At 42.3% G+C, this 22161-nt stretch overlaps 1 protein-coding gene across 2 annotated transcripts in view; it reads left to right on the top strand.

The window, feature by feature from the left end:
• The window catches only part of ITGA4 (integrin subunit alpha 4), a 177367-nt gene that overhangs the window by 99045 nt on the left and 56161 nt on the right, over positions 1-22161 (top strand). For both annotated transcript variants that reach the window (XM_040439486.1, XM_040439485.1), the window contains exon 11: positions 12840-12934. In XM_040439486.1, the coding sequence (XP_040295420.1) occupies positions 12840-12934 (95 nt within the window). The remainder of the gene's footprint in view (positions 1-12839; positions 12935-22161) is intronic.

The following is a 22161-nucleotide window of genomic DNA, read 5'->3' as shown; positions in this document are numbered from 1 at the left end:
GTGGCAGAGGAACAATAAGTGCATGAAACAGACAGAGGACTTAAAGGAAATGTGTTACCAAAAATGTTATCTGCCAGTTAAAACCAGATAGTAACACATCTCCTTTTTTTCTAATCTGTTTTTATTTTCTGATTACATATTTTTAATTCTATTCACTGAACATGATTATGGGGCGGCCATCTTGCCTGAGCTGTTCTTAACAGCATTTACACAGCATGCAAAAAATGGCTTTATGGAAGCCACATGGTCCATAGACACAATGGTCAGGAGGGGATCTCATTGACTTCTATGGGAGAGTTTTCTGGGCGTGCTCTGTGACCTGTGCAGAGGTCATTGTACAGGGAAGGAATAGATAAGCTCTGACAATCACCTGTTGTGAATGGTGGATCCTGTCTTATCTATACACAGAGGTGATATCATTACATGCAGGATTAGAATAACTGATAATCAGGTACCTGCAGTAAAGTGATCTGTACAGACCAAGAAGTGGCGCCAATTATTAGACATAGTGGCCACTGCGAAAACTGCAGGATTTTTGGTTTTAGTTTAAATATAAAAAGTGGCATGGAAAATTAAAAATAACATCATCAAAAAATATTTAAAAATATGTTAAACATAAAAAAGCGATTTAAACAGCAGCTCGTTTTCTGATGACACTTTCCCTTTAAAGGGAATCTGTCCGCTCCAAAACATCCTGCAAATTAGAGTAAGCGGTGTATAGTGTGATGCTGAGACCAATTATCTCATTTTTATCTTCATACTCACTTGAATTCTGATATTGTGCTCCAACAAAGCAGCTCTACGATGCATTGAGAGGACTCCTTTTTGAGTCCTCTCTTTTATGTGCAAGCGCTCAGGAGTCCTCTCAATGAATTTTACTGCAGGGGGGGATAGGTAAAGGAAGTGAGGGGAAGGGTGAGGGGAGGCCTAAAGTGCGTGTTGCGCAGATACAAGCCAAGCTAATAGCAATATTGAAAGGTTGGCCGTAATGAGATGGAGGAATAATTTGTTAGTGAACAACCGCTAATGCAAGTTTTAGCAGATTTTTAACAGGTTTTTCAAAATGCTAGCCACGGTGACCAGATTCGCTGAAACTTTAAATATGAGTGATTGGACAGGGCAGCTAATTCTTCAACACGATACAGCTGGTCTATTTTAAGTAACCATTGAGAGATGGGAGGGGGGTCAATTTGTGGTTTTTCAGAGGGGTGGAATCAATTAGTTTTGCAGCCGCTATTAGGAAGGAAATTGAACAGTATTTATCACAGGAACCTAAGAGAAAATATAGCAGTTAGCGCTCAGGCGCATAAACGTATTTTTTGTCCATGTCCGTTCCATTTTTTTTGTGGCCCGTATGTGGATCCATTCACCTCAATGGGGCTGCCAAAAAAATGGAAATAACACTGTGTACATTCCGTATCCGTATATCCGTATCCGCATGTCCATTCCGCCAAAAAATAGAACATGTCTTATTATTGTCCGCATTATGGACAAGGATAGGACTGTTCTGTTATGGACCTGGTGTTCCATTCCGCAAAATGCGGACCGCAAAACAACAACGGTCGTGTGCATGAGCACTTAAAGGGAACCCATTACCGGGATTTTGTGTATAGAGCTGAGGACATGGGTTGCTAGATGGCCGCTAGCACATCCGCAATACCCAGTCCCCATAGCTCTGTGTGCTTTTATTGTGTAAAAAAAATACATATGCAAATTACCCTGAGATGAGTCCTGTCCCTGACTCATCTCACATACAGGACTCATCTCAGGTTAATTTGCATATGTATCAAATCGTTTTTTTTTTACACAATAAAAGCACACAGAGCTATGGGAACTGGGTATTGCGCAGCTCTATGCACAAAATCCCGGTGACAGGTTCCCTTTAAGCAGGATGATAGCAGTTGAAGGGATTGTAGTATGTAGGAGTAAATGGTTTTGATTAGGGATACCATCAGATGTGAAGGTAAATGCCTCTCTTGTATCCACACCTCCAGATTACGTCAGAGATGGATGGGGACCACTTGTGGGTTTTCGCTGAAGTAATATTCCAGCAGGATATAATCTTATATGGGGTTTCTTGAACCCTAATGCAACTGGATGGGCCATGTGACATACAGTTACTGAGTGAGATATGCAGGTCTCTTTCCCAGAGTGGAACAAAAGCTAATTTTAATGGAGTGTTTTTCTTCAAAAGAAGTTTATATATTTGTGAGAGAAATTTGGCAGGGGGCATGGTTTGAGAAATGAGTGTCTAAACGGAAGTTAAGGGTCTGATTGGTGTTCGGCTTAAGCTAGTTTCACACTAGCGTTAAACGCTCAGCAGGCTGTTCTGGCAGCACTCAACGGTTTTAGTCCGGCGAATCCCAGCATTATAGTCAATGAAGCCATCTGCTATGTCGGATCCAGAGAGTAGAGTTTTCCTGCCACTTGCTTAGTGAAATGAGTGCTCTGTCTGATAGAATCATATCTATAAGGTCATCTCTCTCTCTCTCTCTCGTGGATATGGATTTAAAACATAGCAAAGTTACTGTCTGCAGTCACCACTAGAGGGAGCTTATGCATACAGTCTTATCAATGGGTTCAATGTACAACAGTATGCTTTTAGCTCCTATGCTCCCTCTAGTGGTGACTGAAGGCTGCCAGTATGTTATGTTTGAAATATACTGCATGTCTATGCAGGGGATTTGGAGCTCTGTACCTTCAAACAGAGCTTCATCATTATGGACCTAATGACTAATGTCTTCTGTAATTCTCCAATAGTAATATATATAGTAATGCTTATATAAATAGAATTGCCAACATTTATGTCTCAATAATGGATTTTTTTTTTTTTTGCTAACGAGAGCAAAAAATATCTAGAAAGTGAAATGAATTTGTGCCCATAGTTTATAGTGACTCAGTGCAGAGCTTCATTTGGCATGAATTTTGACTGTTTTGTAGCTAACTCAGGGATGCCCAGCCTGCGGCCCTCCAGCTGTTGCAAAACTACTATTTCCATCATGCCTGGACAGCCATTTATTTTTTTTTTTTATAATTATTGCTGAATTACATCGAGAAGGAAGTGGAGCTGAGAAGCTGCTGGAAAAGTATAGAAAACAAATTTCATAAATTACATAACTAAATGCAATGATTTAGTGATTTTCAGGAATTGCTAAATGTCTCCGGAAAGCAAGGGGTTGAACAGGCAGAGTAAGCAGAACATCAGCACTTCTCATACTGTAGAAGCAAAGGCAATGTAGATGAAGGAAAAGGATACTTTATGTGATGAGGTGGCTCACCCGGCTGGGGTTGTTGCCTGTGATATCAGTGGTGTTCCTATAGGAAGAATTTCCTTTGTAGATGATACTTAGGAAGCATTTTGAATGCAGTGCTGGCCCATTTCACAAGTGCACCACTATCATCCAGGTGGTGAAAATAATAAGGACGGTCACTGCAAAACTTACTGTAAACTATGCATCTCTTTCATTTATACAGTTGCAAGAAAAAGTATGTGAACCCTTTGGAATGATATGGATTTCTGCACAAATTGGTCATAAAATGTGATCTGATCTTCATCTAAGTCACAACAATAGACAATCACAGTCTGCTTAAACTAATAACACACAAATATTTAAATATTGCCATGTTTTTATTGAACACACCATGTAAACATTCACAGTGCAGGTGTAAAAAGTATGTGAACCCCTAGACCAGTGGTCGGCAAGCCGCGGCTCGCGAGCCACATGCGGCTCTTTACACACTTTAATGCGGCTCTTCTGCAGGGCTCCAGATGCCATTAGCGACTAGACCCGCCGCCGCAGCTCTGCTCAATACAGCGGCGGGCACAGGAGATGATCGTTCTCAGCAGCGCAGGAGGAGTCTCTCCCTCCCCCCTGTGCTGCTGCTGTCCCCGCCGCTGCCAATAAGAAGAGGCAGGAGGAGGAGGGGAGGGGCTGTGGCCACTGCGCCACCAATGAAGAAAACTGACCTGTTAATACAAATACAGGAGGCGGGTGCCGGAATCAAATAGCCAGCACCCGACCTCTGTGACAGGGAGCTGCGATCCGCTGCAGTTGAGTTAACCCTTCAGGTGCGGTACCTGAGGGGTTAACTGCCGCTGATCGCAGCTCCCTGTCACAAAGGTCGGGTGCCGGCTATTTGATTCCGGCACCCGCCTCCTGTATTTGTATAAGAAACGTTGGTGGCACAGTGCCCCCCCCCCCCCAGTATAATAAACGTTGGTGGCACAGTGCCCCCCCCCCCAGTATAATAAACGTTGGTGGCACAGTGCGCCACCCCCCCCCCCCCAGTATAATAAACGTTGGTGGCACAGTGCGCCCCCCCCCCCCCCAGTATAATAAACGTTGGTGGCACAGTGCGCCCCCCCTCCCCCAGTATAATAAACGTTGGTGGCACAGTGGGAAGTGCCAATGAGGGTTAAAAATAATAAAAGAAAATTAACTCACCTCCTCCAGTTGATCAGGTAGCTGCCGGTCTCCTGTTCTTACTTCTTTCTAGTTTCTTCAGGACCTGTGGTGACGTCACTGAGCTCATCACATGGCCCATTACCATGGTGATGGATCATGTGATGAGCACAGTGATGTCACCACAGGTCCTGCGTCCTGAAGAAACTAGAAAGAAGTAAGAACAGGAGACGATCAATTGGAGGAGGTGAGTTAATTATTTTTTTATTTTTTAACCCTCATTGGCACTGCCCACTGCGCCACCAATGTTTATTATATTGAGGGGGGGCGCACTGCGCCACCAATGTTTATTATATTGGGGTGATGGGGGGGGCGCACTGCGCCACCAATGTTTATTATACTGGGGTGTTGGGGGGGCGCACTGCGCCACCAATGTTTATTATATTGGGGTGATGGGGGGGGCGCACTGCGCCACCAATGTTTATTATACTGGGGTGATGGGGGGGGCGCACTGCGCCACCAATGTTTATTATATTGAGGGGGGGCGCACTGCGCCACCAATGTTTATTATATTGGGGTGATGGGGGGGCGCACTGCGCCACCAATGTTTATTATATTGAGGGGGGGCGCACTGCGCCACCAATGTTTATTATATTGGGGTGATGGGGGGGGGCGCACTGCGCCACCAATGTTTATTATATTGAGGGGGGCGCACTGCACCACCAATGTTTATTATATTGGGGTGATGGGGGGGCGCACTGCGCCACCAATGTTTATTATATTGACCTTGTACTAAGCATTCTGTATTCAGAATGCTATTATTTTCCCTTATAACCATGTTATAAGGGAAAATAATACAGTGAATAGACTTTCATCCTAGGAACCATGCGTGAAAATCGCACTTGCTTGCGATTTTCACACAGCCCCATTAACTTCTATGGGGCCTGCGTTGCGCGAAAAACGCACAACAGAGCATGCTGCGATTTTCACGCAACGCACAAGTGATGTGTGAAAATCACCGCTCATGTGCACAGCCCCATAGAAGTGAATGGGTCCGGATTTAGTGCGGGTGCATTCCGGTATTTTGAATGCCGGATCCAGCACTAATACATTCCTATGGGGAAAAATGCCGGAGCCGGCATTCAGGCAAATCTTCATTTTTTTTCGCCGGAGATAAAACCGTAGCATGCTACGGTTTTATCTTTTGCCTGATCAGTCAAAATGACTGAACTGAAGACATCCTGATGCATCCTGAACGGATTACTCTCCATTCAGAATGCATGGGGATAAAACTGATCAGTTATTTTCCGGTATAGAGCCCCTGTGACGGAACTCAGTGCCGGAAATGAAAAACGCTAATGTGAAAGTACTTTAAAATATTAAGTTTAAATCCCCCCTTTCCCAATTTTACATATAAAATATATAAACAATAAATAAATAAACATATTACATAGCCTTTTTAGTCACCTTGTCACCCCAAAAAATAGCATAGGACTGTTCTATTATGGGCCGAATGTTTCATAAAATGCGAAATGCACACAGCTTTTTTTGTTGTTTTTTTTTTTTTGCACGGTATTGAGTATCACAATACTTTTTTATGGTGACGAAAGCGAATCAAAATTTTGGTTTCAAAACAACCCTACGCCGATCTGATCGGCGTAGCGTTGTCACGATACCAAAATTTTGATTCAGTTTCGATTTGGCAACTAAAAATTTGATTTGGCTCCTAAATTTTTCAGTTCAGGAGCCAATGGCTACTTGGAATTTTTTTTTAGTCTGGAGCACTGTTCTGTGTGCCCGGCGCCCGCTCCCCTCCCTCCTCTCGGGGGCGGCAGCCTGCGGCTGTCCTGCCTACATGTGTGCCGTGCGGCGCTCAGGCCAAAGGAGGCGTCACTGACTGTCAGTGGGGCCGCGGCGGAGGGAGGCGAGGAGGCGGAGCTGCTCTGTCTGCTATGACCTGTAAAAGCTGCCCCTCCAGGCTGGCAGCAGAAGAACACAGTCACAGAGTAACACTGAGGCACGACTTGTTGGAACTTGGCCGACCCTGCTGGACTCTAGTCTGGACTCTGGAGAAGACACCTTAAGGCAGAGCCAGCTGAGATTGGAGCCAGGACCAGACCGACCCCACTCCAGCCAGACCCCAGTGATATATCAGGTACCGACTTCAACATTGTCCCTCATCATGTCACCCCCCCGATGGTGCAGACTCCAACATTGTCCCCCATTAGGGAGCATAATGGATGGGGGCTGACGGCTGTCATGGGGGGCATGATGGCTGACATGGGAGTAATGATGGATGGGTGCTGACGGCTGACATGGGCATGATGGATGGGGTGCTGACGGCTGACATGGGCATGATGGATGGGGTGCTGACATGGGGGGCTGACGGCTGACATAAGGTCATGATGGCTGACATGGGGGGCATGATGGATGGGGGCTGACGGCTGACATGGACATGATGGATGGAGTGCTGACATGGGGGGCTGATGGCTGACGGCTGACATGGGGTGCTGACGGCTGACATAGGGGCATGACGGCTGACATGGGGGGCATGATGGATGGGGGCTGACAGCTGACATGGGCATGATGGATGGGGTGCTGACGGCTGACATGGGGGGCATGATGGCTGACATGGGGGGCTGATGGCTGACATGGGGGGTAATGATGGATGGGGGCTGACATGGGCATGATGGGGTGCTGATGGCTGACATGGGCATGATAGATGGGGTGCTGACGGCTGACATGGGCATGATGGATGGGGTGCTGACATTGGGTGCTGACGGCTGACATAAGGTCATGATGGCTGACATGGGGGGCATGATGGATGGGGGCTGACGGCTGACATGGACATGATGGATGGAGTGCTGACATGGGGGGCTGATGGCTGACGGCTGACATGGGGTGCTGACGGCTGACATAGGGGCATGACGGCTGACATGGGGGGCATGATGGATGGGGGCTGACAGCTGACATGGGCATGATGGATGGGGTGCTGACGGCTGACATGGGGGGCATGATGGCTGACATGGGGGGCTGATGGCTGACATGGGGGGTAATGATGGATGGGGGCTGACATGGGCATGATGGGGTGCTGACGGCTGACATGGGCATGATGGATGGGGTGCTGACGGCTGACATGGGCATGATGGATGGGGTGCTGACGGCTGACATGGGCATGATGGATGGGGTGCTGACGGCTGACATGGGCATGATAGATGGGGTGCTGACATGGGGGGCTGACGGCTGACATAGGGGCATGACGGCTGACATGGGGGCATGATGGATGGGGGCTGACATGGGCATGATGGATGGGGTGCTGACTGCTGATATAGGGGGCTGATCTGAGGTATGATTAACATTGGGGGTCTGATTGGTGGTCTGACCTGAGGTATAATGGAAAATATTGTTTCTGATTATACTCCTCTAAAACCTATGTGCATCTTATAGGGCGAAAAGTACAGTCCTCAAACCAGATCGAAGATATCAGGACCACACAGAGGAGAAGCCAGCTGCTGCAGACAGAACCAGGACCAGGTGAGCTGCGGGCGGGGCGGTGGGAGAAGGGGGTCACCGAGATGTAGCTTCGCTTGTGTTGCCAAAAAATCCTTGCACAGGCTCTGGTCACGTCCACGTGACAGGGCCGGTGCAAAGAGTCCCACAGTACCCGACCTATGTGGATACTTGCATGCACAATATTCTCAATAAAAACTTATTGAAACTAAAAACAGTGTACCATCCTATGTATTTTCGGTTTTAAAAATGTGGCTCTCAAAATAAATTTCAATCGTGGTTTTGGCGAGATTTGGCTCAGTTGAAAAAAAAGGTTGCCCACCACTGCCCTAGACTAATGACATCTCCAAGAGCTAATTGGAGTAAGGTGTCAGCCAACTGGAGTCCAATCAATGAGATGAGATTGGAGGTATTGGTTACAGCTGCCCTGCCCTATAAAAAACACACACCAGTTCTGGGTTTGCTTTTCACAAGAAGCATTGCCTGATGTGAATGATGCCTCGCACAAAAGAGCTCTCAGAAGATCTACAATTAAGAATTGTTGACTTGCATAAAGCTGGAAAGGGTTATAAAGTATCTCCAAAAGCCTTGCTGTTCATCAGTCTACGGTAAGACAAATTGTCTATAAATGGAGAAAGTTCAGCACTGCTGCTACTCTCCCTAGGAGTGTCAGCTAAAGACTTACAAAAGTCTCTGGCATATGCTAGCATTCCTGTTAGCGAATCTACGATACGTAAAACACTAAACAAGAATGGATTTCATGGGAGGATACCACAGAGGAAGCCACTGCTGTCCAAAAAAAACATTGCTGCACATTTACAGTTTGCACAAGAGCACCTGGATGTTCCACAGTAGTACTGGCAAAATATTCTGTGGACAGATGAAACCAAAGTTGAGTTGTTTGGAAGAAACACACAACACTATGTGTGGAGAAAAAGATGCACAGCAAACCAACATCAAAACCTCATCCCAACTGTGAAGTATGGTGGTTGGGGGCATCATGGTTTGGGGTTGCTTTGCTGTGTCAGGGCCTGGACGGATTGCTATCATCGAAGGAAAAATTAATTCCCAAGTTTATCAAGACATTTTGCAGGAGAACTTAAGGTCACCTGTCCTCCAGCTGAAGCTCAACAGAAGATGAGTGTTGCAACAGGACAACAACCCAAAGCATAGAAGTAAATCAACAACACAATGGCTTAAACAGAAGAAAATACGCCTTCTGGAATGGCCCAGTCAGAGTCCTGACCTCAACCCGATTGAGATGCTGTGGCATGACCTCAAGAAAGCGACTCACACCAGACATCCCAAGAATATTGTTGAACTGAAACAGTTCTGTAAAGAGGAATGGTCAAGAATTACTCCTGACCGTTGTGCACGTCTGATCTGCAACTACAGGAAACGTTTGGTTGAAGTTATTGCTGCCAAAGGAGGTTCAACCAGTTATTAAATCCAAGGGTTCACATACTTTTTCCACTTGCACTGTGAATGTTTACATGGTGTGTTCAATAAAAACATGGTAACATTTAATTCTGTGTGTGTTATTAGTTTAAGCAGACTGTGATTGTCTATTGTTGTGACTTAGATGAAGATCAGATCACATTTTATGACAAATTTGTGCAGAAATCCATATCATTCTAAAGGGTTCACATACTTTTTCTTGCAACTGTATATACAGTATGACCACAAGAAGCTTTGTTTTTTGCACATTAACAAATTGCTGTAACAATGTCCTTCTCCCATATGTAGGTTAGAGGCCAATATATGTGATCTTTGTAAGAATGACACTAGTAGATGACAAGTGTGAAACAGATATAGCAGGCCTGTGGTTTATTAGCTGGCTGGAAGATGTTTCTGCTGGGTTTCCACCACATTGTGGGCTGAATCGCTGGTATACATTTATAAAAATAAAAAAAGCGTGTTTGACATATATTGCAATGTACCCATAGCTTTGTATCCAGGGAATGCATTCTCAAAGATGGTCCATTTGGCATATTTCTTACATATACAGTGGATATAAAAAGTCTACACACCTCTGTTAAAATGTCAGGTTTCTGTGATGTAAAAAAATTGAGAAAGATAAATCATTTCAGAACTTTTTCCACCTTTAAAGGGAACCTGTCACCGGGATTTTGTGCATAAAGCTGAGGACATGGGTTGCTAGATGGCCGCTAGCACATCCACAATACCCAGTCCCCATAGCTCTGTGTGCTTTTATTGTGTATAAAAACCGATTTGATACATAAGCAAATTAACCTGAGATGAGTCGGAGCTTGAAAATATCACTCTTCTCTGGTTACACAAGTAAGATATGACTCTTTTATGTTAATTTGCATATGTATCAAATCGTTTTTTTTACACAATAAAAGCACACAGAGCTATGGGGACTGGGTATTGAGGATGTGCTAGTAACCATCTAGCAACCCATGTCCTCAGTTCTATACACAAAATCCCGGTGACAGGTTCCCTTTAATGTGACCTATAAACTGTACAACTCAATTGAAAAACAAACAGAAATCTTTTAGGTGGAGGGAAGAAAACAAAAAAAAACTAAAATAATGTGGTTGCATAAGTGTGCACACCCTCATATAACTGGGGATGTAGCTGTGTTCAGAATTAAGCAATCGCATTCAAAATCATGGTAAATAGGAGTCAGCATACACCTGCCATCATGTAAAGTGCCTCTGATTAACCCCAAATAAAATTCAGCTGCTCTAGTTGGTCTTTCCTGAAATTTTCTTAGTCGCATCCCACAGCAAAAGCCATGATCCACAGAGAACTTCCAAAGCATCAGAGGGATCTCATTGTTAAAAGGTATCAGTCAGGAGAAGGGTACATAAGAATTTCCAAGGCATTAGATATACCATGGAACACAGTGAAGACAGTCATCATCAAGTGGAGAAAATATGGCACAACAGTGACATTACCAAGAACTGGACGTCCCTCCAAAATTTATGAAAAGACGAGAAGAAAACTGGTCTGGGAGGCTAATAAGGGGCCTACAGCAACATTAAAGGAGCTGCAGGAATATCTGGCAAGTACTGGCTGTGTGGTACATGTGACAACAATCTCCCGTATTCTTCATATGTCTGGGCTATAGGGTAGAGTGGCAAGACGAAAGCCTTTTCTTATGAAGAAAAACATCCAAGCCAGGCTACATTTTGCAAAAACACATCTGAGGTCTCCCAAAAGCATGTGGGAAAAGGTGTTATGGTCTGATGAAACCAAGGTTGAACCTTTTGGCCATAATTCCAAAAGATATGTTTGGTGCAAAAACAACACTGCACATCACCAAAAGAACACCATACCCACAGTGAAGCATGGTGGTGGCAGCGTCATACTTTGGGGCTGTTTTTTTTCAGCTGGAACTGGGGCCTTAGTTAAGCTAGAGGGAATTATGAACAGTTCCAAATACCAGTCAATATTGGCACAAAACCTTTAGGCTTCTGCTAAAAAGCCGAACATGAAGAGGAACTTCATCTTTCAGCATGACAACGACCCAAAGCATACATCCAAATCAGCAAAGGAATGGCTTCACCAGAAGAAGATTAAAGTTTTGGAATGGTCCAGCCAGAGCCCAGACCTGAATCCGATTGAAAATCTGTGGGGTGATCTGAAGAGGGCTGTGCACAGGAGAGGCCCTCACAATCTGACAGATTTGGAGTGTTTTTGAAAAGAAGAGTGGGCAAATCTTGTCAAAATGTGCCATGCTGATAGACTCATACCCAAAAAGACTGAGTGCTGTAATAAAATCAAAAGGTGCTTCAACAAAGTATTAGTTTAAGGGTGTGCACACTTATGCAACCATATTTTATATTTATATTTTTTCTTCCCTCTACCTAAAAGATTTCAGTTTGTTTTTCAATTGAGTTGTACAGTTTATAGGTCACATTAAAGGTGGACAAAGTTCTGAAATGATTTATCTTTGTCTCGTTTTTTTACATCACAGAAACCTGACATTTTAACAGGGGTGTGTGGACTTTTTATATCCACTGTATATGGAAAACACCAAAAAATGAATACCATAAGTATCTCGCATGGAATTATCCGTACATCACCTATAACACTAAAAAAGCTACCACACAAGTAAATATTATCAATTAAATACTTTATTAGACATACATATACAACACATTGATTATGTTCATTAAAATACATAAAGCAGCAACCATGGGAACACAGAAGTGTATCAGAAAAAAAAAAAAAAGAATAGGCTCCAGACCACAAGGGACTAGTATACAAGCAACTAGCAGCATCAAAACTGTGGGGCTCATATAGCAATCGTGCATCCAACTACAATCCACCGCACAGCACTGAGACCGTGAAGGGCGGTGATGTTTTTGTGCACACCTACAATTTGATGCTGCTAAAAGGAGTCACATTAAATAACATATATTACTGACCCAGTCTGGAGCGTCCGCCCGACGATCGTTTCGCTTTTTGCTTCCTCTTTGGGCCTTAAAATGATGACAAAGTTTGTAAGCCAAGAAAATGGAAACAAAAATGCCACTGTGAACACAGCCCCAGATCAATTTTAGGTCCTGTTCAAACAAAGTAAAGCCATTAAAACAAATGGATTCATAACTATACTTTTTTTTTTAGCTATATAGATAAATGTGTTAATATATTTTTAAAATCACAAGAAAATAACAGCTTCTGAGAAATGAAATGATTGCATACAATTAGGTGATGTGCAACGCTGCCCTCTTGTGTTTAAGCAAAAAATGTCTTCTGTTTCTTAAGCACGTTTGTCCAGCACTGTCAATTGACTCGGTTGAAAGCACTTATTATTGCCATATAGAGAATTTTCCTAGACTGTTCTCAGTGGTAGTCTTTATAGAACTGATAAAGAAGGGGTTGATGTATCAGTATAATGCATGTGTATTATACTTCAAGTTTTGATTATTTTATGTAACTTTTTTGTTTCAGATGTGGCTATTGGAGCACCACACGAAGAAAATATGAATGGAGCCGTATACATTTATAATGGAAGAGCAAAAGGAATTACACCTTCATTTACACAGGTATTTATCATTTTCATCAGGAAGTATTTCTTCCTGATGTCATTTGCAGTTTCCCACTTCACATTCTGTCTTACATCCCTCTCTTAAACACACACTTAGAACCAATGCAACTTTACATGTTTCTCCCAAACTTTAAATCAGTGCTGCAGCCAGAATATTGCACTTACAGGGTATGAACACCTTCGGAGGAATTATTTCATTATTGCATTCAACACATTTTGGGCAAAAAAAAAACAAACATTTTTTTTTCATTTGCTCTTTATTACACATTTTCATTCCTTTTCTCAGTACAGATGTCAGTGTCCATGTATTTGCAGACTAGCAGGCTTTCTGTATTACATTGAGTCCCATCAGATGACGGCTCATGTGTAGCCCTTATCCCTGAACTCCTGACAGCTTATAAACACTCATTTAAGCCATATTTCTATCAGTTTGAAAATAATTTAGCTATAGAGTTTCTGAGCTGTCAAGAGTTCAGAGATAAGGGCTATACATGAGCCGTCATCTGACAAAACACAGTGTAAAACTGAAAGTGACAGTCTGCAAATAGATTTAAGTTTAGCTCTGCAGCACAAAAAGTGCAGAATTTTTTTAGTAAAGACAAACTGAAATAATAATTTTAGTTAAAGATGCAATCATAAAAAATGTACCAAAGCTGTTCATAGCCTTTAAATGATCAGCCTAGTGTCACTTAACTCCATAAGGACCGGGCTAATTTTCACCTTAACCCCTTAAGGACTCAGCCCTATTTCACCTTAAGGACCAGGTCATTTTTGCAAATCTGACCAGTGTCACTTTAAGTGCTGATAACTTTAAAACGCTTTGACTTAGGCCTCCTGCACACGACCGTTTTTTTTCCCCGTTTACTGGCCGTTTTTTGCGCTCCGTATACGGTCCGTATACGGTCCGTATACGGAACTATTCATTTCAATGGTTCCGCAAAAAAAACTGAATGTACTCCATATGCATTCCGTTTCCGTATTTCCGTTTTTCCATTCCGTTTAAAGATAGAACATGTCCTATTATTGCCAGCAAATCACGTTCCATGGCTCCATTCAAGTCAATGGGTCCGCAAAAAAATGCATCCGTATGTCTTCCATTTCCGTTCCGTTTTTTGCGGAACCATCTATTGAAAATGTTATGCCCAGCCCAATTTTATCTATGTAATTACTGTATACTGTGTATGCCATATGGAAAAACGGAACAGAAACGGAAACAAAAAATGGAACAACGGATCCGTGAAAAACGGACCGCAAAACACTGAAAAAGCCATACGGTCGTGTGCAGGAGGCCTTATCCAGGCCATTCTGAGATCGTTTTTTCATCACATATTGTACTTCATGACACAAAAAAATTCATTTATATTCGTTTCAATTTCTCTACTTCTATAATACATAGTAATGCCTCCAAAAGTAGTTATTACTTTACATTCCCCATATGTCTACTTCATGTTTGGATCATTTTGGGAATGATATTTTATTTTTTGGGGATGTTACAAGGCTTAGAAGTTTAGAAGCAAATCTTGTAATTTTTCAGAAATTTTCAAAAACCCAATTTTTAGGGACCAGTTCAGGTCTGAAGTCACTTTGCGAGGCTTACATAATAGAAACCATCAAAAAATGACGCCATTCTATAAACTACACCTCTCAAGGTATTCAAAACTGATTTTACAAACGTCGTTAACCCTTTAGGTGTTCCACAAGAATGAATGGAAACTAGAGATACAATTTCAAAATTTCACTTTTTTGGCAGATTTTCCATTTTAATAATTTTTTTCCGGTTACAAAGCAAGGGTTAACAGCCAAACCAAACTCAACATTTATGGCCCTGATTCTGTAGTTTCCAGAAACACCCCATATGTGGTCGTAAACCGCTGTACGGGCACACGGCAGGGCGCAGAAGGAAAGGAAGGCCATACGGTTTTTGGAAGGCAGGTTATGCTGGACTGTTTTTTTTTACACCATGTCCCATTTGAAGCCCCCCTGATGCACCCCTAGAGTAAAAACTCCATAAAAGTGACCCCATCTAAGAAACTACACCCCTCAAGGTATTCAAAACAGATTTTACAAACGTCGTTAACCCTTTAGGTGTTCCACAAGAGTTATTGGCAAATGGAGATGAAATTTCAGAATTTAAATTTTTGGGCAAATTTTCCATTTTAATCCATTTTTCCCAATAATAAAGCAAGGGTTAACAGCCAAACAAAACTCAATATTTATGGCTCTGATTCTGTAGTTTACAGAAACACCCCATATGTGGTCGTAAACTGCTGTACGGGCACACGGCAGGGCGCAGAACAAAAGGAATGCCATACGGTGTTTGGAAGGCAGATTTTGCTGGACTGGTTTTTTGACACCATATGCCATTTGAAGCCCCCCTGATGCACCCCTAGAGTAGAAACTCCAAAAAAGTGACCAGATTTTAGAAACTAAGGGATAGGGTGGCAGTTTTGTTGGTACTATTTTAGGGTACATATGACTTTTGGTTGCTCTATATTACACTTTTTGTGAGGCAAGGTAACAAGAAATAGCTGTTTTGGCACCGTTTTTATTTTTTGTTTTTTACAACATTCATCTGACAGGTTATATCATGTGGTATTTTTATAGAGCAGGTTGTCACGGATGCGACAATACTAAATATGACTACTTGTTTTGGTTGTTTGTTTCAGTTTTACATAAAGCATAAATTATTTTCAAATGATTCTTTAGTGTCTCTACAGTCTGAAAGCCATAGTTTTTGTGTAGAGGATCATTTTTTTGGGGATGAGATGACAGTTTGATTGGCACTATTTTTGGGTGCGTATGACTTTTTGATCGCTTGCTATTACACTTTTTGTGATGTAAGGTGACAAAAAATTGCTTTTTTACACCGTTTTTATTTATATTTTTTTACGGTATTCACCTGAGGGGTTAGGTCATGTGATATTTTTATAGAGCAGGTTATTATGGACGCGGCGATACCTAATATGTATACTTTTTCTATTATTTATGTAAGTTTTTCACAATGATTTCATTTTTGAAACAAAAAAAATCATGTTTTAGTGTCTCCATAGTCTGAGAGCCATAGTTTTTTCAGTTTTTGGGCGATTATCTTGGGTAGGGTATGATTTTTGCAGGATGAGATGACTGTTTGATTGGCACTATTTTGGGGTGCGTATGACTTTTTGATCGCTTGCTATAACACTTTTTGTGATGTAAGGTGACAAAAAATGCCTTTTTTACACCGTTTTTATTTTTATTTTTTTTGCAATATTTTTATAGAACAGGTAATTATGGACGCAGCAATACCTAATATGTATACTTTTTTTTTATTTACTTAAGTTTTACACAATAACAGCTTTTGGTAGGGGCTAATTTTTTGTGGGATGAGGTGACGGTTAGATTGGTACTATTTTGGTGGGTATACGCCTTTTTGATCACTTGCTGTTGTACTTTTAGTGATGTAAGGTGACAAAAAATGGTTTATTTAGCACAGTTTTTTTTTTTTACGGTGTTCATCTGAGGGGTTAGGTCATGTCATATGTTTATAGAGCCGGTCGATACGGAGGCGGCGATACCTAATATGTAAAAAAAAAAATCCCCTATTTTATTACCAATTTTTTTTAACTTTATTTGGGGGAAATTACGTTTTTTTTTTTTTTACTTGAAACTTTAAATTTTTGGGGGGAAAAACTTTATTTTTTCAACTTTTTTTTCACTTTTTTCACTTTTCAATTTTTGTCCCACTTTGGGACTTCAACTTTTGGGGGTCTGATCCCCTTTACAATGCATTCCAATACGTCTGTATTGGAATGCATTGGCTGCATGAGTAATTAGGGCTCTTTCACACTTGCGTTGTTTTGTTCCGGCATAGAGTTCCGTCGTCGGGGCTCTATGCCGGAAGAATCCTGATCAGGATTATCCCCATGCATTCTGAATGGAGAGAAATCTGTTCAGGATGCATCAGGATGTCTTCAGTTCCGGACCGGAAAGTTTTTTGGCCGGAGAAAATACCGCAGCATGCTGCGCTTTTTGCTTCGGCCAAAAATACTGAACATTTGCCGCAAGGCCGGATCCGGAATTAATGCCCATTGAAAGGCATTAATCCGGATCCAATATGAAGGGTTTTGGAACCGCGCTGCTCTGGACCAAGTCTCCCGATAAACGTGGATGGCAGAGGATGAGCCCCTTTCTCCCAACACCCAAAGGATCCAATCTTCAAAAGATCTCCTCCTCTAAGGGTTTAAATGGGATAGGCAGAATAGTGAAGCACCCTTTGCAATTTTTTCTTAAAAGGTTTTATTATACTCACAAGAGTTGGTAGACAAAAAGCATATAATACAAGATATCAGAACGTCAGGTTCCTGCCCGACCCGGGTTTCGCTGTCTCGCTTCCTCAGGGGCATCTGCTGTGCATGCTTGCACTCCGGCCCTTAAATAGCCCAGCTGCTCTTAATCAGTTAACCAGTAAGGTTCCGGAACATGCAGCAGTTACTAAAACAGTTGTACATCTCACATACTTAATTTGTCATTGTTGTTCCTTTATGCTTTCACAAACACATTAGATATAAAAATAAGGAAGGTTCCTTCCTCCTTTATGAGAGTCATAAATTCATACATAAAACATATAAAACATTAATGAAATAAAAATAGGGGATCAGTTCCCTCTATTATAAATTAAACAAACCACATTTCTATCCTTATGTTGCCGCACCATTGCATATTAAATTGCAGCCTAATTCGCATTATAACATCATATAACCAAAATCTACATTACCGTTCCTAGTATCCACCCACTCCTAGTGCATAATGTCAGTATCCCCCGCCCATTCTTACTAGCGTCATCCAGGTATCCCTTGCCCCACCTCCCTCCTCTGTCATAATATCATGTGACAGCACCGCCCAATAGAACGGTCCGAATGTCATGACGTCACTCACAGGTCCTTGAGAAACCAAATAAAGGAGGACAGATGCCAACATGGGTACAGACAGGCTACTGGAGCATATATTGAATGTGTAACTGTCCCCTAAACTGCCTATTCCTGAATCTTATATCCACCAATCTCCACCTAATTCCTCCTATAGCGCAATACGGGTATCCTCGACCCCGCCTCCTTCCCCCGGCGTGCGTCTCTTGGGGCACCATCACTCCGCCCCCACGACGTCACCCACAGGTCCTTAGGAGGCGCGGTGGTGGAGAGCCAGATCACGCCACTAGGCGCAAGTTACAGTATACAAGGTTTCAAATCAAATTCAATATTAAGCCCTCCTGGTTGTAGGGTCCCTAATTGATAGATCCACTCCACCTCTTTCTTATTAATCTGTGCCAAAGCATCCCCTCCTCGCCAGTAATGTTTAACACTTTCTACTCCCACAAATGTTAAACCTCGCGGATTTTTTTCATGCTTTAATTTAAAATGTGCTGATACGCTGTGGGTCATCAGGCCTTTTTTTTATATTACGTAGATGTTCCTGTATTCTGACTTTCAGTTTCCTGACCGTCCTGCCCACGTACTGGAGCCCACAAGGGCACTCCAGCACGTATACCATACCCTCTTTTTCACACGAGCAATCACCTCTTATACGGAAATCAGCCCCATTCTTTTTTGATGTTATAAAATTGGTGTATCTCTGCCGTTCTTTCGAATTCCGGTTCTTACATCCTGCGCAAAATCCGCACCAGGTGAATTTTCCTCCATTTTTCTGGGTCTTAATATTTGTTGGGGGGATGGCACTATGCACAAGTTTTGTTCTAATGCTTGCTGCCTTTTTAAATATAAAGGAGGGATTCTTTGGTATCGTTTTTCCTAGTATCGGGTCATTCTTTAGAATAGCCCAATTCTTTTTTACCATTTTCTTAATGTTGTCGGACATGGAGCAAAATTTGGTTACAAAGGAGAATCTATAGTCCCTATCCACCTTTTTGTTAATCTCTATAGTTAGTTCCTTTCCTCCCACTTTTTCTAGCTCCACACTCTGTATACACTCATCCAGAACAGCCTCATTATAACCTCTCTCCAAAAACCTATCTTTTAGTACCCCGCATTGTGTCCTATAGTCGCTCATCACTGTACAGTTACGGGCCATCCTCTTAAACTGACCTTTCGGTATGTTCTTGAGCCATGGGCCGTAATGGCAGCTCTTGGTGTCAATGTAGGAGTTCACATCTGTTTCCTTAAAATAGGACTTGGTCATGTAACGGCCATCTTCTATCCGTATGCACAGGTCTAGAAAGTTAACACTCTCATTACTGATATCCCCCACAAATCGTAGGTTCCAGTCATTATTGTTCAGTTGGTCAATGAACAACTCGAGTCCCTCTCTTCCTCCTTCCCACACTAGGAGACAGTCATCGATGTACCTCCTCCAGAAGGTCAGTTTGCCTCCTACGGTGTCCGCTCCTAACTGGAAAGAGAGTTCACTAGGGAAATCAGGACCACCTGGGACATTGCCTCCTTGGAGCGATTCCTAATGGAAGGCAGGATCCCAGAAGGTCTGAGATGGCAACTCCCTTTGGTAACTGAGGAGGAGGAAGATTTAGTGGGTTGGGAGAAAGTAATGAATGAATGTGCCTGGAAAGCTATGCAATATATTATTGTGGTTCGAAAGAACAAACTAAGGAAGATTAATAAGGCCATTGATGATTTACAAGAGGTGATTAATCCACTAATAAATGCCAATAGAGATATATATGAGAAATGTAGTAAGCAATGTCAAGAATCCGTGCTCAAATCCGAACAAGAAATTAGGAGTAAAAAACAAAAGAAATATGCCAAAATCTGTAATGATTACAAAACAGATATGATATATAAATGGAAGAATAAGCAAAAAAACACGGAGGGGATTGGGTCAGAAACGATATTTGTGGATGAATGCAGTGATAGTAATCCAAACCATGGAGACTACACTGGAGGTTTTACGAAACTTGAGAATGGGGTGGGGAAACAAAAAGTTTTTAAAAACAACTATAAACCACAAGCTAATGAGTATATGCCGCAGCAGAACCATGGGTATCACAATCGAAACCATGACAATTATTATCAGCAGAATAGGGATAATACATATGCATATGATTCGCATTCAGGGAAAACGAACCATCATAGGCACCCGCAAAACAGTGCATATCAGTATAACCAGGGAGGTCGACAATGGGGTGGTTGGGGTCCAAATCAGGATTATAGAGGAGGACAGTATAATGGGAATTTCGGGTATAACAATGGATATAGGGGGCAGCAATACAGACCACCGTACAGACAGTCACATCAGGGAGGAGGATATAGGGGAAAACCTAAATGGAGACCACAGGAAAATTACAATGAAAACTATAATATGAGTCATTATGGAAAAGGAGCCCATTATGAAAGAAACAGCTATGGAGAAGAACCAAAAAGGGATACTGAGGAGGGAGACAGACAGAGTTTGAGGCCACAGGATGAGCAAAATTTTCCCCACCAGGGCATAAAAGGAGTACAGAGGGAAGGAGAACTAAGAGAACAAGCAGTAAGGACCCCACAAAAAAGAAGCCTGGTAGAGGAAAAAGGGGAAAAGGGAAAAATAAGCCCAAAAATGAAAAGGAGCAAGGAGATATAAGAGGAATCTTTAACCTAAGCAGTCACACCCTAACAGAGGGAGAAAAGAATGTCCTGTGTAAGGGCTTGAAATATGCACCAAGCCAGAGGATCAATAAGTTTGAGGCATTTTTGGATATTCATAAATTCATCAGAAAAATAAATATGGCCAAATATTGGATTAATAACCCTGCACCACAGAACATAAATGTTGAAGGGATTAATATAAAATCGGATAAGGATAGGGAGATCCTACACACAAAAATGAAAGAAAAATCAAAGTTTTTTCCGAAAAATCCCAATAACGAATGTGTAGAGGCCTTTAAAACTGGTCTATTAAAGGAGTTGGAAGAGATGGATATGGATAAGGGGACACAAAATTTAACATATAAAGAGAGAAAAGCCCTTAAAGATCTGGAAAAAAACCCAGATATTATTATAAAGCCAGCTGATAAAGGAGGGGGGGTTGTTGTAATGAACAAAGAAAAATATGAAGCCGAAATGGCAAGATTAGTATCAGATACAACAACATACAAAAAATTGAAAAGTAACCCCACCCAGGAGTATAAATTGACTCTGGATAACATTCTATCAGAGGGTTTTAAAAAAGGGATATTGAATAAAAAAGAATATGAATACCTTTCCATCCCATTCCCGCTAGTACCGGTGATTTACCATCTGCCCAAAGTACATAAAAATCCAACAGATCCTCCGGGGAGGCCAATTGTTTCGGGGCTTAACTCGTTGACGTGCAGGGTCACGGAATACATTGACTTTTATCTGCAAGGATACGTGTTGCAAAACCCCTCGCATTTAAAGGACACTGGATCCGTGTTAGATCTTATTGAAGGCCTTAGTCCCCCAACTGTGAATACATGGATGGCCACAATTGACGTGGCATCCCTGTACACTGTCATCCCAAAAAAATTAGGGATGGAGGCGGTAGAAAGTAGGATTAGGAATGATGAAAGAATAGGGGATCCACAGAGAGATTTTATTTTAGGATGCCTCAGTTATTGCCTCGATCATAACTATTTTTGGTTCAGGGACTCATATTACGTACAGTGCATTGGTACTGCGATGGGGGCGAAATTCGCCCCCAGTTTTGCAAATATTTTTATGGGTGCATGGGAGGAGAGTGCCATCCTTCCCACGCTAGGAGCGGACACCGTAGGAGGCAAACTGACCTTCTGGAGGAGGTACATCGATGACTGTCTCCTAGTGTGGGAAGGAGGAAGAGAGGGACTCGAGTTGTTCATTGACCAACTGAACAATAATGACTGGAACCTACGATTTGTGGGGGATATCAGTAATGAGAGTGTTAACTTTCTAGACCTGTGCATACGGATAGAAGATGGCCGTTACATGACCAAGTCCTATTTTAAGGAAACAGATGTGAACTCCTACATTGACACCAAGAGCTGCCATTACGGCCCATGGCTCAAGAACATACCGAAAGGTCAGTTTAAGAGGATGGCCCGTAACTGTACAGTGATGAGCGACTATAGGACACAATGCGGGGTACTAAAAGATAGGTTTTTGGAGAGAGGTTATAATGAGGCTGTTCTGGATGAGTGTATACAGAGTGTGGAGCTAGAAAAAGTGGGAGGAAAGGAACTAACTATAGAGATTAACAAAAAGGTGGATAGGGACTATAGATTCTCCTTTGTAACCAAATTTT

The sequence above is a fragment of the Bufo bufo genome, chromosome 7 (assembly GCF_905171765.1).
Source record: "Bufo bufo chromosome 7, aBufBuf1.1, whole genome shotgun sequence".
In the NCBI taxonomy this organism is placed as follows: Eukaryota; Metazoa; Chordata; class Amphibia; order Anura; family Bufonidae; genus Bufo; species Bufo bufo.
This window is presented reverse-complemented; position numbering and strand designations above follow the sequence as displayed.